The sequence below is a fragment of the Neoarius graeffei genome, chromosome 25 (assembly GCF_027579695.1).
Source record: "Neoarius graeffei isolate fNeoGra1 chromosome 25, fNeoGra1.pri, whole genome shotgun sequence".
Classification (NCBI taxonomy): Eukaryota; Metazoa; Chordata; class Actinopteri; order Siluriformes; family Ariidae; genus Neoarius; species Neoarius graeffei.
Genome location: NC_083593.1, coordinates 9927086 through 9942685, shown reverse-complemented (window position 1 = coordinate 9942685; position 15600 = coordinate 9927086). Strand labels below are relative to the sequence as shown.

Sequence of the window (15600 nt, the reverse complement as noted above, 5' to 3'; positions counted from 1 at the left end):
CGGTCTTTCACGTTTCATTTGCACACTCATGTCCTCCATTTTTCTCTCCTGTTTCAAATTTGTATCCCACAATGCCTTGCGCTTACTGGGAAAGCCCACCATGTGATGCATAACGTAGTATCTTGAATTGGGTCATGGTGAAGCAGGAAAAAATAGTGGAGAATTTAAGGCCACATGGCCTCAAATTCATTAATTGTTCTATTTAAAAAAACTAATAAAATTGGAAGTCTGTGATTCAAATTCAGTAGCTTTCGGTCCGCTAAACAAAAATAGTTGGATGTCAGGGAAAATTCTTTTTTATGACCTAAACTTGAAAAATCTGAAAGGCGGTCTAGCTTTAATAACTAATAACTGAAAAAGCATTTAAAAAAAACCCATATGGTCACTGTGGACAGGCTGGTTGTTTTGGAAATTGAGCTTGGAGCTCGATGGGTATAAATGAAAACGATTGGACATATCCTCTGACCTCGCTGAGGTGTCACGACTAAAGTCACTGAGATCGCATTTTCCCCTATTCTGAAGTTCTTGCCTTGTATCTGCATGGTTTTATGTATTGTGCCGCTGCCACATGATTTGCTGATTTGAATAAGTGCATGAATGAGCCAGTGTTTCTAATACAGTGAACAATTTTGTACAGATTCATAGAATGAACAGAGGTTAAATAGATTTATATTTATAGGTAATCAAAATGGGGAGTTGGTCCGGAAACTGAACACAAACCAAAAACAAGATGGCTCACATTACTTTTTAATTCTTGGCTTAAATCCCAGAGGTGTGGCAGGCATCATTTCCAAAACTGTCGCCACAACCTGCTATTCATTGTGGTCACATTGTCTCTGCTGGCAACCTGTTAGCTGAGATAAGTAGTGTATTTCCACTGAACTACCATAAAATTGGACTAAAAAAAGAAAGCACTAATCAGCGAAAATGCTTTGGCTTTTATGAAAGGTTTGTCAAAGTGAACTCCTGCAGGTGGGTCATGGTGTTTGTTGGTACCAATAAGAAGCAATTGCTATTTATTTTCATCCAAGAAATGCTTGTAAAGCAACAGGGAGTGAATTTTCAACGTGCTTTCCAAGGGTCTTAGAATAATGGACGATAAAAGAGGTCCATATACAGCATCATTTAGAACTCAGGAACTGAACAATCTGATGTGCTGTTAGGGACAATTATTTTAAAAATAGGTGAGCAGAATCTTCAGATGCAGTACACGTGTACCACTGACATGTGGTCAGTGGTGGTTCCATAATGGTTCCTTTTCAGTGATGGAAAAATAGACAAGCTACGGTCTTTAAACCAGCTTTCACAAGGGTTCATTTGGGTAATTAAGGGTTTTTTGGCCTCGTAAAGGGGTTAGAACAAAACTCTTAGAACCTTTAAGGGTTCCCCCAGAGGGACAGTATGATACAGGGAATTCTCAACCATCTGTTTTAGGGCTTATAATTTATTCTTGAATCAAATGTGGGTCAAAGTTTGAATTAATTTTCAGAATTAATGAAAGTTGGTAGTGAACCATACATTTTGAGAATAATGGGGAATCCTGAAGGGTTCTTTGGATAGTTCAGGAAGCAAAGTTTTCTTAACGCTTACAGTGTCTTGCAAAAGTATTCACCCCCCTTGGTGTTTGTCCTGTTTTGTCACATTACAAGCTGGAATTAAAATGGATTTTTGGGGGGTTCGCAACATTTAATTTACACAACATGCCGACCACTTTAAAGGCGAAATTTGTTGTTTTACTGTGACACAAACAATAATTAAGATAAAAAAAACAGAAGTCTGGAGTGTGTATAGGTATTCACCCCCTTTCATATGAAACCCCGAAATAAGAGCTCGACCAACCAATTCACTTCATGTCACATAATTAGTTGATTAAGATCCACCTGTGTGCAGTCAAAGTGTCACATGATCTGTCACATGATGTCTGTATAAATCAGCCTGTTCTGGAAGGACCCCGACTCTGCAACACTACTAAGCAAGCAACATGAAAACCAAGGAGCCTCCAAACAGGTCAGAGACAAAGTTGTGGAGAAGTATAGATCAGGGTTGGGTTATAAAAAATATCCCAAACTGTGAATATCCCACGGAGCACCATTAAATCCATTATAGCAAAATGGAAAGAACATGGCACCACTACAAACCTGACAAGAGAAGGCCACCCACCAAAACTCACAGACCGGGCAAGGAGGGCATTAATCAGAGATGCAACAAAAACACCAAAGATAACACTGAAGGAGCTGTAAAGATCCACAGTGGAGATGGGAGTATCTGTCCATAGGACCAGTTTAAGCCATACACTCCACAGAGCGGGGCTTTATGGAAGAGTGGGCAGAAAAAAATTAATTGCTTAAGAAAACACATTTGGAGTTTGCCCAACAGCAAGCAGCAGACTCCCCAAACACATGCAAGAAGATTCTGTGGTCAAATGAGATGTGTGGCGCAAACCCAACACCTTGAGAACACCATTCCTACAGTGAAGCATGGTGGTGGCAGCATCATGCTGTGGGGATATTTTTCATCTGCAGGGACAGGAAAGCTGGTCAGGACTGAAGGAAAGCTGGAAGACACTAAATACAGGGCAATTCTGGAGGAAAACCTGTTTGAGTCAGCCAGAGGTTTGAGACTGGGATGAAGGTTCACGTTCCAGCAGGACAATGACCCTAAACATACTGCTAAAGCTACACTGGAGTGGTTTAAAGGGAAACATTTAAATGTCTTGGAATGGCCTAATCAAAGCCCAGACCTCAATCCAATTGAGAATCTGTGGCATAACTTGAAGATTGCTGTACACCAACGCAGCCTATCTAACTTGAAGGAGTTGGAGCAGTTTTGTCTTGAGGAATGGACAAAAATCTCAGTGGCTAGATGTGCTAAGCTATACCCCAAGAGACTTGCAGCTGTAATTACAGCAAGAGATGGCTCTACAAAGTATTGACTTTTTTTTTTTGGGGGGGGGGGTGAATACCTATGCACACTCCAGATTTCTGTTTTTCCATCTTAATTGTTGTGTCACAAAAAAAAACAATTTGCACCTTTAAAGTGGTAGACGTGTTGTGAAAATCAAATGTTGCTTCCCCCCCCCCCATTTTAATTCCAGCTTGTAATGCGACAAAACAAGACGAACACGAAGGTGGATGAATACTTTTGCAAGACACTGACTTAATTCTGAACCCTTGTTAAATAAACAAACAAGCAAACAAAAACGTCAGGTCATGAACTGCATTTCAGTTGTTTTTTTCTTGGAACCCTTTCTAATAGGAAAACCCTCTGTTGCAGAGAAACAAGTTGAATAAATACTTGAAGGACATGAACAGCAATTTAAACAACCCTTTTTTTTTGGTCTAGATTTACCTTTCCAAATAGATTTTCTATTAAAAAAGTGAAAACTTCTCAACATTTAGATCCTGCCTCCTTAAAAAAAAAAAAAGAAGGTTCCTGGAGGATTTTTTCACATAGTTAAGAGATCCTTAGATCCTGCTTTCTTAAAAATAAAGGTTCCTGAAAGGTTCTTCTGATAGTTATGGGTTCTTTCTATTATCTGATATGTAAACACTCAACCGGAGAGAGACAAGTTAAAGAACTCTTGTAGGCTCTTGACTATAATAGTGTTTCTAAAAAAATTGTGAAAGTTTGTGAACATTATGGACCCTACATGGTTTCTGAAGGTTTTTTTTTTATTGCTTCCTAAAGGGTTTCTTCTTGGAACTTCACAAGATATAGAAAACTCTTTGTCGCAGACAGACATAAGAGTAGATTCTAGATTTAAGTTAAGGTCTCACATACAGTGGTGCTTGAAAGTTTGTGAACCCTTTAGAATTTTCTATATTTCTGCATAAATAGGACCTAAAACATCATCAGAATTTCACACAAGTCCTAAAAGGAGATAAAGAGAACCCAGTTAAACAAATGAGACAAAAATATTATACTTGGTCATTTATTTATTGAAGAAAATGATCCAATATTACATATCTGTGAGTGGCAAAAGTATGTGAACCTTTGCTTTCAGTATCTGGTGTGACCCCCTTGTGCAGCAATAACTGCAACTAAACGTTTGCGGTAACTGTTGATCAGTCCTGCACACCGGCTTGGAGGAATTTTAGCCCGTTCCTCCGTACAGAACAGCTTCAACTCTGGGATGTTGTTGGGTTTCCTCACATGAACTGCTCGCTTCAGGTCCTTCCACAACATTTCCATTGGATTAAGTAAGATTAAGACTTTGACTTGGCCATTCCAAAACATTAACTTTATTCTTCTTTAACCATTCTTTGGTAGAACGACTTGTGTGCTTAGGGTCGTTGTCTTGCTGCATGACCCACCTTCTCTTGAGATTCAGTTCATGGACAGATGTCCTGACATTTTCCTTTAGAATTCGCTGGTATAATTCAGAATTCATTGTTCCATCAATGATGGAAAGCCGTCCTGGCCCAGATGCAGCAAAACAGGCCCAAACCATGATACTACCACCACCATGTTTCACAGATGGGATAAGGTTCTTATGCTGGAATACAGTGTTTCATTTCTCCAAATATAATGCATCTCATTTAAACCAAAAAGTTCTATTTTGGTCTCATCTGTCCACAAAACATTTTTTCCAATAGCCTTCTGGCTTGTCCACGTGATCTTTAGCAAACTGCAGATGAGCAGCAACGTTGTTTTTGGAGAGCAGTGGCTTTCTCCTTGCAACCCTGCCATGCACACCATTGTTGTTCAGTGTTCTCCTGATGGTGGACTCATGAACATCAACATTAGCCAATGTGAGAGAGGCCTTCAGTTGCTTAGAAGTTACCCTGGGGTCCTTTCTGACCTCACCGACTATTGCACGCCTTGCTCTTGGAATGAACTTTGTTGGTCGACCACTCCTGGGGAGGGTCTTGAATTTCCTCCATTTGTACACAATCTGTTTGACTGTGGATTGGTGGAGTCCAAACTCTTTAGAGATGGTTTTGTAACCTTTTCCAGCCTGATGAGCATCAACAATGCTTTTTCTGAGGTCCTCAGGAATCTCTTTTGTTCATGCCATGATACACTTCTACAAACATGTGTTGTGAAGATCAGACTTTGATAGATCCCTGTTCTTTAAATAAAACAGGGTGCCCACTCACACCTGATTGTCATCCCATTGATTGAAAACACCTGACTCTAATTTCACCTTCAAACTAACTGCTAATCCTAGAGGTTCACATACTTTTGCCATGCACAGTTATGTAATATTGGATCATTTTCCTCAATAAATAAATAACCAAGTGTAATATTTTTGTCTCATTTGTTTAACTGGGTTCTCTTTATCTACTTTTAGGATTTGTGTGAAAATCTGATTATGTTTTAGGTCATATTTATGCAGAAATATAGAAAATTCTAAAGGGTTCACAAACTTTCAAGCACCACTGTAGCTGGAATCACATCACGGTAGACGCTGGTAGGTGAATTCGAGTCATCCAGGGGTCAACTGACACTCGCTCTGAGCCTTTCTGTCAGAATATGTGAGAGCTGGGAAGCGACCTTGACAACCAGGAGGGTGTGGCTTCCATCCCTGGAAAGTTTTGCCATGTTGAAAATTGTCATGGGTCAAGCGCTGGATGAATTCATCCATCGCAACTGTGAAGGCATCCTTGAGGCTTACGTGGGCTATCAGTGGTTACCATAGCATTCCGTCACAACCATCAAGCTCAAAATGTTCATGGAATAACATTCTGCAAAACGTGAAAAGTTTGCCTAGCAGGTGTGGCTTATTTCATCTTGCCGTGGCTACACCATACTGCAGCCATGAAAACCGTACACACTGCCGTCATTGCCTTAAGTCCATACATTGGTTTTACTAGTGTCTTCCATTGCTACCATTGCAGCTACAATGACTTCATTTGCATATTTACTCTGCCCAAATTTATGCAATGGATTACCTCCAAAATCTGCCGGAATGACCATGTTGACCCCAACCACAGTTCTTACGGATCAATTGGCTATGTGTGACCTTAGCATTAACCTTTTTTCTAATAATGTTTCTAATCTGAAAAGTGTGAAAACTTGTGAAAACTTTTTAAAAAGGCATTCTGAACAGTTCTTGGTAAAGATAGTCAAGAGTTCTTTGTTTCCTAAAGGGTTTCTTCATGGAACCGTCTCTGATAGGGAACCATTCTGGTACAGAGAGGCAATAGAAAGAAACCTACCAAGTTCTAGATTTAACTGGTTTCTGATAGTGTATTTAATCTAAAAAAAAAAAAGTAAAAACTTTCTGCTTTTTAAAAAAAATTTGATTCCTGGAGGCTTCTTCAGATAGTTAAGAGTTCGTTACTTCCTCAAGGATTTCTTCTTGGAGCATTTTCTGAAGTTAAAGAATCCGGGATCGAGAGTTTTCGAATAGTGTTTTGAAGCTAAAAAAATTAAAATCAAACCTTTATGAAAATGTAAACTTTTGGAGGCCGACATCTTAGAAAAGAAGGATTTTTGTATAGTTAAGAGATGCTTCGTAAAGTTTTTTTTTCTTATAATCTTCGCACCCTGATATATGATGGAGTAAAAAAAAAAACATTCTGGGGGGTAATATTCTGAGGCAAAAAACAAACACTTCAGAATTTCTGAGATTAAATTCATACTTTTTAGGAGAAAAAAAAAACTTGGATATTCTCAGAGGTTATAAAGTTACAAATTTTGCAATTAAAAAAATCCAGAAATTCCAAGAAGAAAAGCTCAGAAATTCCAAGATTTAAAAGTCAGAAATTCCAAGTGTTTCTTATACAGCGGTGCTTGAAAGTTTGTGAACCCTTTAGAATTTTCTATATTTCTGCATACGGTAAATATGACCGAAAACATCATCAGATTTTCAAACAAGTCCTAAAAGTAGATAAAGAGAACCCAGTTAAACAAATGAGACATAAAAAGTGCGAAAACCGAAAAACAAGGACGAGTCAAATAACTGAAAAGGACGACCTGATTGAAGGATCGACTCCCAAAACAAAGCGTAAACGATGCAGTGTAAGTTTGTCTTTTAGTGTTTATGTAGGGAGATCGAATGCAGTATTTGACCCTGTAGTCCTAGTGGCTTCCTCTAACAGTCCAAAGATTGTCGTAATCTGGGAGTGTAGGAGCTCAAACCAGAGTGAAGGACATCAAAATCAACTTAAAAAATAAATGTGACAGTTCTGCTGTGTTTACAGTACTTACAGTACTTGACTGAGTGAATTCCTTGCTTGTGTCCCCGTGCCCAAAGTGTTTTGTATTTTCTGACGGCTTTCTCGTCGTAACCAGCACCCAGTAAAAACCATTTCACTGTGGATTCCTCTATGATCAGCGTCGAGCTTTCTCAGCTCTTCTGCAGGAAAGTAATTGTTGGGATGCCCATGTTGACAGACAAAGAAGGCTGCTGACTGACTGTCAACCGAAAGTAGAGATATTCAAAACGTTCGATGCGATATTTACAAGCGCTTTTTTACTGATTGATTTCTTGAAGGCCACAGAAAAGGCTTTGCAGATTTCTTTAAACTTTGGTTTTGTTAGTTTTGACACTTCTTTGAAGGTTTTAGGGGGATTTTAAATGCGAAAGATTACTGTCAGGGTGCGACGCCGTGTTGTTTTAGTTTGCAGTATTTTGGTTATCACCCAAGGTGCAAAGCATTACGGGTAATGTGAAAGTAGTCAATTAAAAAAAAAAAAAAAAATCTGTTATAAACAGACAAGCTAAAGAACCCTTCTCGGTTCTTCTCGGACTTAACCTTTTTCTAATAAACGTGTTCTTACTTCTCTAATGTAGATGGTTCATAGTACTGTATGTGATATGTGACTATGTTAAGAAGCAATCATAATTTAATTTGATCCAGGAATTGCACCTAAAGCAAAGCATGTGGTGTTCATTTCTGATAAACGATGACACATCAACAATTTTTGGTAGTTGACCGACTGATTTCCCAGACCCAGAATACGGGCTTTCAGTGTTAACTTGGAAACATCCATTTTCTTTCATTTTCACACACTTTCCCAAAATTTACTCGTAGTTACGCTACCGTTCAAAAGTTTGGGGTCACTTTGAAATGTCCTTATTTTTGAAAGAAAAGCACTGTTCTTTTCAATGAAGATCACTTTAAACTAATCAGAAATCCACTCTATACATTGCTAATGTGCTAAATGACTATTCTAGCTGGTTTTTGGTGCAATATCTCCATAGGTGTATAGAGGCCCATTTCCAGCAACTCTCACTCCAGTGTTCTAATGGTACAATGTGTTTGCTCATTGCCTCCGAAGGCTAATGGATGATTAGAAAACCCTTGTACAATCATGTTAGCACAGCTGAAAACAGTTGAGCTCTTTAGAGAAGCTATAAAACTGACCTTCCTTTGAGCAGATTGAGTTTCTGGAGCATCACATTTGTGGGGTCGATTAAATGCTCAAAATGGCCAGAAAAATGTCTTGACTATATTTTCTATTCATTTTACAACTTATGGTGGTAAATAAAAGTGTGACTTTTCATGGAAAACACAAAATTGTCTGGGTGACCCCAAACTTTTGAACAGTAGTGTACACAGTGTTTCAGTGTGCAGTGATCCAATATACAGAAAACCTCCGTAGCATCGTTTTCCAGTTTCCGTCCTGCACTCGGTATACATTAACATTTGACGGCATTTAGGTGCAAATCACAATTTATTTTCATCCAGGAAATGCACAGAAAGCAACCGGGATCCTTAAGAACGCTTGCTGACAGCTTTCAATCTAACGGAGATGAAGAGTGGCCAAAAGAAACGAGGCCTGCTGTCCACGCAGAGTAAAACACTCACAACCCACCCGAGAACCGAGCAATCACACAAGAGCACATCAAACGCTACGGCTTCGTTTTTGATCTTCAAAGACGATTCATCTTTTAAAAAGGGGGGGAAGCAGTTGACTTTCTGGAGTGATGAACACTCACTGCCATGTTCATTAGTGTGTGTGTGTGTGTGTGTGTGTGTGTGTGTGTGCGCAAATACATTACATATTCTACACAAATAGCTTTACATTCTCAATACTGCTTCCAACATACCGTATATTTCACCACAGTTATACAGTGAGGTCCAAAAATCCGAGACCGTCCTGAAAACCTGGACGCAAACACAATTTTGAAAAATCGAATTCAACAAACAAACAAACAAACAAACAAACAAACAAACAAAGGAAATGTTCAAGGTATACTCGAGGTCACTATTTAAATTCAAGCAAAAACCATCCAATAGGAAGTCCATGCTGGCTCGAAAGCAAAAGCAGGAGTGCTGAAATCAAGGTATTGCTCATAACATCGCTTGGAATGAAATATTTTGCATTATTTATAATGATATACAAAAGTCTCATTCTTTCGAACCTCACTGTATGACCCAGCGGGTGAGTTTCAGTTCCATTGTACTGTAAGTGCGCGATAGGGCATTTCAATAAATCCTGAAGAAAAGGCAAAGGTAACAGTTACAAAGAGTTTTTCTTCCACGTGTACATTTCAAAAGAATATTTACAGTCCATGAAGATCATTGTACACATCTTAGAAACACGGTTATTAGTGGCAAATGTGGGGACTTTCCAGCCTATGTACAAAAAAAAAAAAATATATAGGGAGTTCTCGATCACGCCTTGATCGAAGCGTTTTCAGACCACAACTGATGCATTTGCAGAACATCTTTTCTGTCCTCCGCTATCCTGGATTAGTCCAAAAGTTTCATGATGACGAAAAGGAAAGGCTTTATCATTGATCATATGAAGTACTCTTTTTGGCTTTCACTGATTACGCTCTGCGCACTGGGGTCAGCGTTAAACGCCGCTTCAGGACTGTCCATTGATTTGGCTCCCTTCGAGTCCTGGGTCTGAAACGTCTCTTTCCGTCTGTAGAAGAATCGCGCCATGACAGCCAAGCAGGCGAGGATCACAAAAATCACGACGGCGATGACGCCTGGAAAATATACAATGAAATATGAGCGCAATATGCAACAAGATACAGTAGATCATGACATCACATCAGTGCTCTTGGTGATCTTATTAAAACCATAAAACCTCCTGTAGTACTGTAGATCTCCCTTCAATGGGCTGAGCGTCTTCTCAGAATGGCCTCGCTGTGATATTTTTAATAACGGCGCTACAAAAGTGTCATCAAATATGTAGAGTGTGAGAGTGATGCGTAGTCACGTGGTACAGCTGTCAATGTCACGTGCACTGAGATCACACGCTGAGATCAGGCATTTAAAGTGGGTAATGAGGTCTTTATGAATTTTATATGAATCTTAATATAGAGTCTTATTCTAGTTTGGCAGGAATTAGGCTAATCAGGCGACTAATGTAATTAAGCAAAGAAGGTTGTGACTCATTTTGGTCCTTTAACTTGAGAGCGTACTGCGTACGAATATCATTATTTCACAAAGGATCAGCTGTACTTCCTGTCAGAAGGTGAAAGATATTTCCCAAGCATATCTTTTACTGCATTCTGTTCAGCAGTGTGTATGTAATTACACAGGGCAAAAGAGATGTCCTGTGTGTGTGTATATATATATATATATATATATATATATATATATATATATATATATATACAGTGCCTTGAAAAAGTATTCATCCCCCTTGGTGTTTGTCCTGTTTTGCCCACCTGGAATTAAAATGGATTTTTGGGAGGTTAGCAACATTTGATTTACGTAACATGCCTACCACTTTCAAGGTGCAAATTGTTGTTTTATTGTGACACAAACAATAAGACGAAAAACCAGAAATCTAGAGTGTACATAGGCATTCCCCCCCAAAGTCAATACTTTGTAGAGCCACCTTCTGCTACAATTACAGCTGCAAGTCTCTTGGGGTATGTCTCTATTAGCTTAGCACATCTAGCCACTGAGATTTCTGCCCATTCCTCAAGGCAAAACTGCTCCAACTCATTCAAGTTAGATGGGTTGCGTTGGTCTACAGCAATCTTCAAGTTATACCACAGATTCTCAATTGGATTGAGGTCTGGGCTTTGACTAGGCCATTCCAAGATATGTAAATGTTTCCCTTTAAACCACTCCAGTGTAGCTTTAGCAGTATCTTTAGGGTCATTGTCCTGCTGGAATGTGAATCTTCGTCCCAGTCTCAAACCTCTGGCCGACTCAAACAGGTTTTCCTCCAGAATTGCCCTGTATTTAGTGCCATCCATCTTTCCTTCAGTCCTGACCAGCTGTCCTGTCCCTGCAGATGAAAAATATCCCCACAGCATGATGCGGCCACCACCATGCTTCACTGTAGGAATGGTGTTCTCAGGGTGTTGGGTTTGCGCCACACATCTCATTTGACCACAGAATCTTCTTCCATGTGTTTGGGGAGTCTGCTGCTTGCTGTTGGGCAAACACCAAACGTGTTTTCTTAAGCAAGTAATTTTTTCTGCCCACTCTTCCATAAAGCCCCGCTCTGTGGAGTGTACAGCTTAAAGTGGTCCTATGGACAGATACTCCCATCTCCACTGTGGATCTTTGCAGCTCCTTCAGTGTTATCTTTGGTGTCTTTGTTGCATCTCTGATTAATGCCCTCCTTGCCTGGTCTGTGAGTTTTCGTGGGCGGCCTTCTCTTGTCAGGTTTGTAGTGGTGCCATATTCTTTCCATTTTGCTTTAATGGGTTTAATGGTGCTCCGTGGGATATTCAAAGTTTGGGATATTTTTTATAACCCAACCCTGATCTATACTTCTCCACAACTTTGTCTCTGACCTGTTTGGAGGCTCCTTGGTTTTCATGTTGCTTGCTTAGTCGTGTTGCAGAGTCGGGGTCCTTCCAGAACAGGTTGATTTATACAGACATCATGTGACAGATCATGTGACACTTTGATTGCACACAGGTGGATCTTAATCAACTAATTATGTGATTTATAATGTGAATTGATTGGACCAGCTCTTACTTCGGGGTTTCATAAAAAAGGGGGTGAATACCTATGCACACTCCAGATTTCTGTTTTTTCATCTTAATAATTGTTTGAATCACCATAAAACAATTTGCACCTTTAAAGTGGTCGGCATGTTGTGTAAATCAAATGGTGCTAACCCTCCAAATATCCATTTTAATTCCAGCTTGTAATGCGACAAAACAGGACAAACACCAAGGGGGATGAATACTTTTGCAAGGTACTGTGTATGTGTGTGTGTATATATATATATATATATATATATATATATATATATATATATATATATATATTAGTGCTGTCAAAAATGTCGCGTTATTAACGCGTTAACTTGACTCAATTTTAACGGCGATAATTTTTTTATCGTGAGATTAACGCCCTGTGACATGATGCCACACCCCGCACAGCCAGAGTCCTCTGCCCTCCCCCGAAGAGCCACGGTGCTCGGCTTAGGTTTCGTTTTCCCATCGGCGGCTCCAGCCCCACTTTGCAGTGGCTGTGACAAGACGTGTTATGCTCTGCAATAAAAAAAAAAAAACATTGGTACAACCAGTGTTCGAACTATGCCGATATTTTTTGGGGGTCCCTTATTTTCCCTTGGGGGTGCTTGCGCTTGTCTCAGAGCGCGGCTCTCCATCGCGCGCTCACTTCGGATATGCAAATGCTTCCCATTACACACGATTGCTATGTCAATAAACATCATTTTGCCAATATTTTAGAGACCCCCCAACATTTCCCAAATCATGTTTTCAAGGGATCTCATGTCTGTTTCAGGGGATCTCGGATCCCCCGAGTACCCCCGTAGTTCGAACGGTGAGCAAGCCCATTCACTTTTTTATGCTGATAAGAGAATTACAATGGTTTTTCATGTGACAAAAATGTGCGATTAAATTGTGATTAATCGCGAGTTAACTATGACAGTCGTGACATTAATCGCGATTAAATATTTTAATCGCTTGACAGCACTAATATATATATATATATATATATGGTGGTGTAGTGGTTAGCGCTGTCGCCTCACAGCAAGAAGGTCCTGGGTTCGAGCCCCGTGGCTGGCGAGGGCCTTTCTGTGTGGAGTTTGCATGTTCTCCCCGTGTCCGCGTGGGTTTCCTCCGGGTGCTCCGGTTTCCCCCACAGTCCAAAGACATGCAGGTTAGGTTAACTGGTGACTCTAAATTGAGCGTAGGTGTGAATGTGAGTGTGAATGGTTGTCTGTGTCTATGTGTCAGCCCTGTGATGACCTGGCGACTTGTCCAGGGTGTACCCCGCCTTTCGCCCGTAGTCAGCTGGGATAGGCTCCAACTTGCCTGCGACCCTGTAGAAGGATAAAGCGGCTAGAGATAATGAGATGAGATATATATATATATATATATATATATATATATATGTATGTATGTCTCAGCTTATTTTAATGTCACATTACTCTGGTTGAGAAGAGGATATTTGAAGATGGCTGTAAAAGTTCCAAAAATCCACAAATAATTTCTTTAAACGTTTAATTACTTTTCTGTCCCTAAGAACTTTGTGTCTGTTAAATAAAAATACAGCTGTGGTTTGTGTGCTGTTCAATGGCGCTGTTGAATTCTTCATTCGGACTGGTCAGGAGGTGTTGATAAAGTAAAGAATAAGAAGCGACAGACCTGTGCTGTGAGATGAAAATAACATACGCCGGGGTGGTGATACCCCGGGCAGTGCATTACACAGTGATTTACCAATGAGGACAATGTTTCCTTTACGCTCACCGGCTGCTTTATTATTAACACCCACCACACACCTGCTGTTTTATGCAGGTATCTAATTAGCCACACACAACACAATGCGTAAAGCCATGCAGCTATGAATCAAGAGCTTCAGTTAAAGCTAGACGGCCTTTCGATTTCATCAAATCGGTGAAATTTAGTTCCGTCTGAAATGTGGTCATTGTGATATATGTTTATTTCTGTCATATCTCACAAAATACCAGGCCATTCTGTGGCTGGGAAGTTATTTAATTTGAGGGGATTCCCAAGGAAATAATGTGCATGAAATCGCTCGCTTCGCGCAGTCAAGCAGACAGAGGAAGTCTGTGTGTGTGCGCATGCGCAGGTTGACCTTTGAGCGTGCACTGACAGTTCCATCATTCTGTCGCTAAACGAACAGCTGATCACACCGAGGTGCTCGCTGAGCGCCGATATTTGTTAGTTTGGTCCTGCGTTTCCTTTCCTTCGTATATAACATAACGTCTTTTCTTCTCGCTTTCTTTCCGTTACTGTCGTCGGTCTTTCACGTTTCATTCGCACACTCACTCATGTCCTCCATTTTTCTCTCCTGTTTCAAATTTGTATCCCACAATGCCTTGCGCGAACGAGGAAAGCCCACCATGTCATGCATGATGTAGTATCTTGAATTGGGTCATGGTGAAGCAGGGAAAAATAGCGGAGAATTTAGGGCCATGTGGCCTTAAATTCATTAATTGCTCTATTTATAAAATGTAATAAAATTGGAAGTCTGTGATTCAAATTCAGTATCTTTCAGGTGTCGGGGAAAATTCTTTTTATGACCTAAACTTGAAAAATCTGAAAACCAGTCTAGCTTTAATGTTCACTTCAAACATCAGAACGGGAAAGATTGTGGTCTCTCAAATTTGACTTTCACTGTGGCATGGGTGCTGGTTTGAGCCAGATGTCCTGGTTCGAGTATTTCAGAAACTGCTGATCTCCTGGGGTTTTCACACACAACAGTCTCTAGAGTTTACACAGAATGGTGCAAAAAGCAAAAAACACTGAGCTGAGTGAGAGACAGGTCTGTGGGTGGAAACAAACACCTTGTTGGTAAGAGAGATCAGAGGAAAATGGCCAGATTGGTTCGAGCTTTTTTGCCAGGAAGGATATAGGAACTCATAGCAACTCTTTACAACCATGGTGAGCAGAAAAGCATCTCAGCATGCAACAGCAGAACAACACATTGGGTTCCACTCCTGCAGCCAAGAACAGGAACCTTAGAATCAAGAACAAGTTCCTATTAAAGTGGCCGGTGAGGAGTGTATATAATAATAATAATGATAATAATAATGGCGGCACGGTGGTGTAGTGGTTAGCGCTGTCGCCTCACAGCAAGAAGGTCCGGGTTCGAGCCCCGTGGCCGGCGAGGGCCTTTCTGTGCGGAGTTTGCATGTTCTCCCCGTGTCCGCGTGGGTTTCCTCCGGGTGCTCCGGTTTCCCCCACAGTCCAAAGACATGCAGGTTAGGTTAACTGGTGACTCTAAATTGACCGTAGGTGTGAATGTGAATGGTTGTCTGTGTCTATGTGTCAGCCCTGTGATGACCTGGCGACTTGTCCAGGGTGTACCCCGCCTTTCGCCCGTAGTCAGCTGGGATAGGCTCCAGCTTGCCTGCGACCCTGTAGAACAGGATAAAGCGGCTAGAGATAATGAGATGAGATGAGATATTAATAATAATAATAATGCACACCTTCTGACCAATCAGATTCAAGCATTCGGCCACGCTGTGGTATCATTTTCTATAACAGCAGCTTCTTCTATTAGATTATTGTTTCCATAGTAACAACTTACATAGGTACTTGGAAAGTGAACACAACACATAAACAGGTTACATTTAACATAAAACAGTAGCTTTCATTTTTCCGACACACAGTTTCTTGATAATATAACAAACTGGATTTGTTTTATTATTAACTAAAAGAGAGGTAAAAAGAGAGAGAGAGAGAGGCTGGTGAGGGAAAACGGATAACCATAATTATTCTGTCCA

At 40.3% G+C, this 15600-nt stretch overlaps 1 protein-coding gene across 1 annotated transcript in view; it reads right to left on the bottom strand.

Annotated features, from left to right (window-relative positions):
• Positions 1 to 9695: 9695 nt before the first annotated feature.
• cntnap3 (contactin associated protein family member 3) overlaps positions 9696 to 15600 on the bottom strand; it is a 332581-nt gene continuing 326676 nt past the window's right edge. Inside the window, exon 25 of the mRNA XM_060909607.1 lies at positions 9696 to 9892. Coding sequence (XP_060765590.1) covers positions 9696 to 9892 — 197 coding nt within the window. The remainder of the gene's footprint in view (positions 9893 to 15600) is intronic.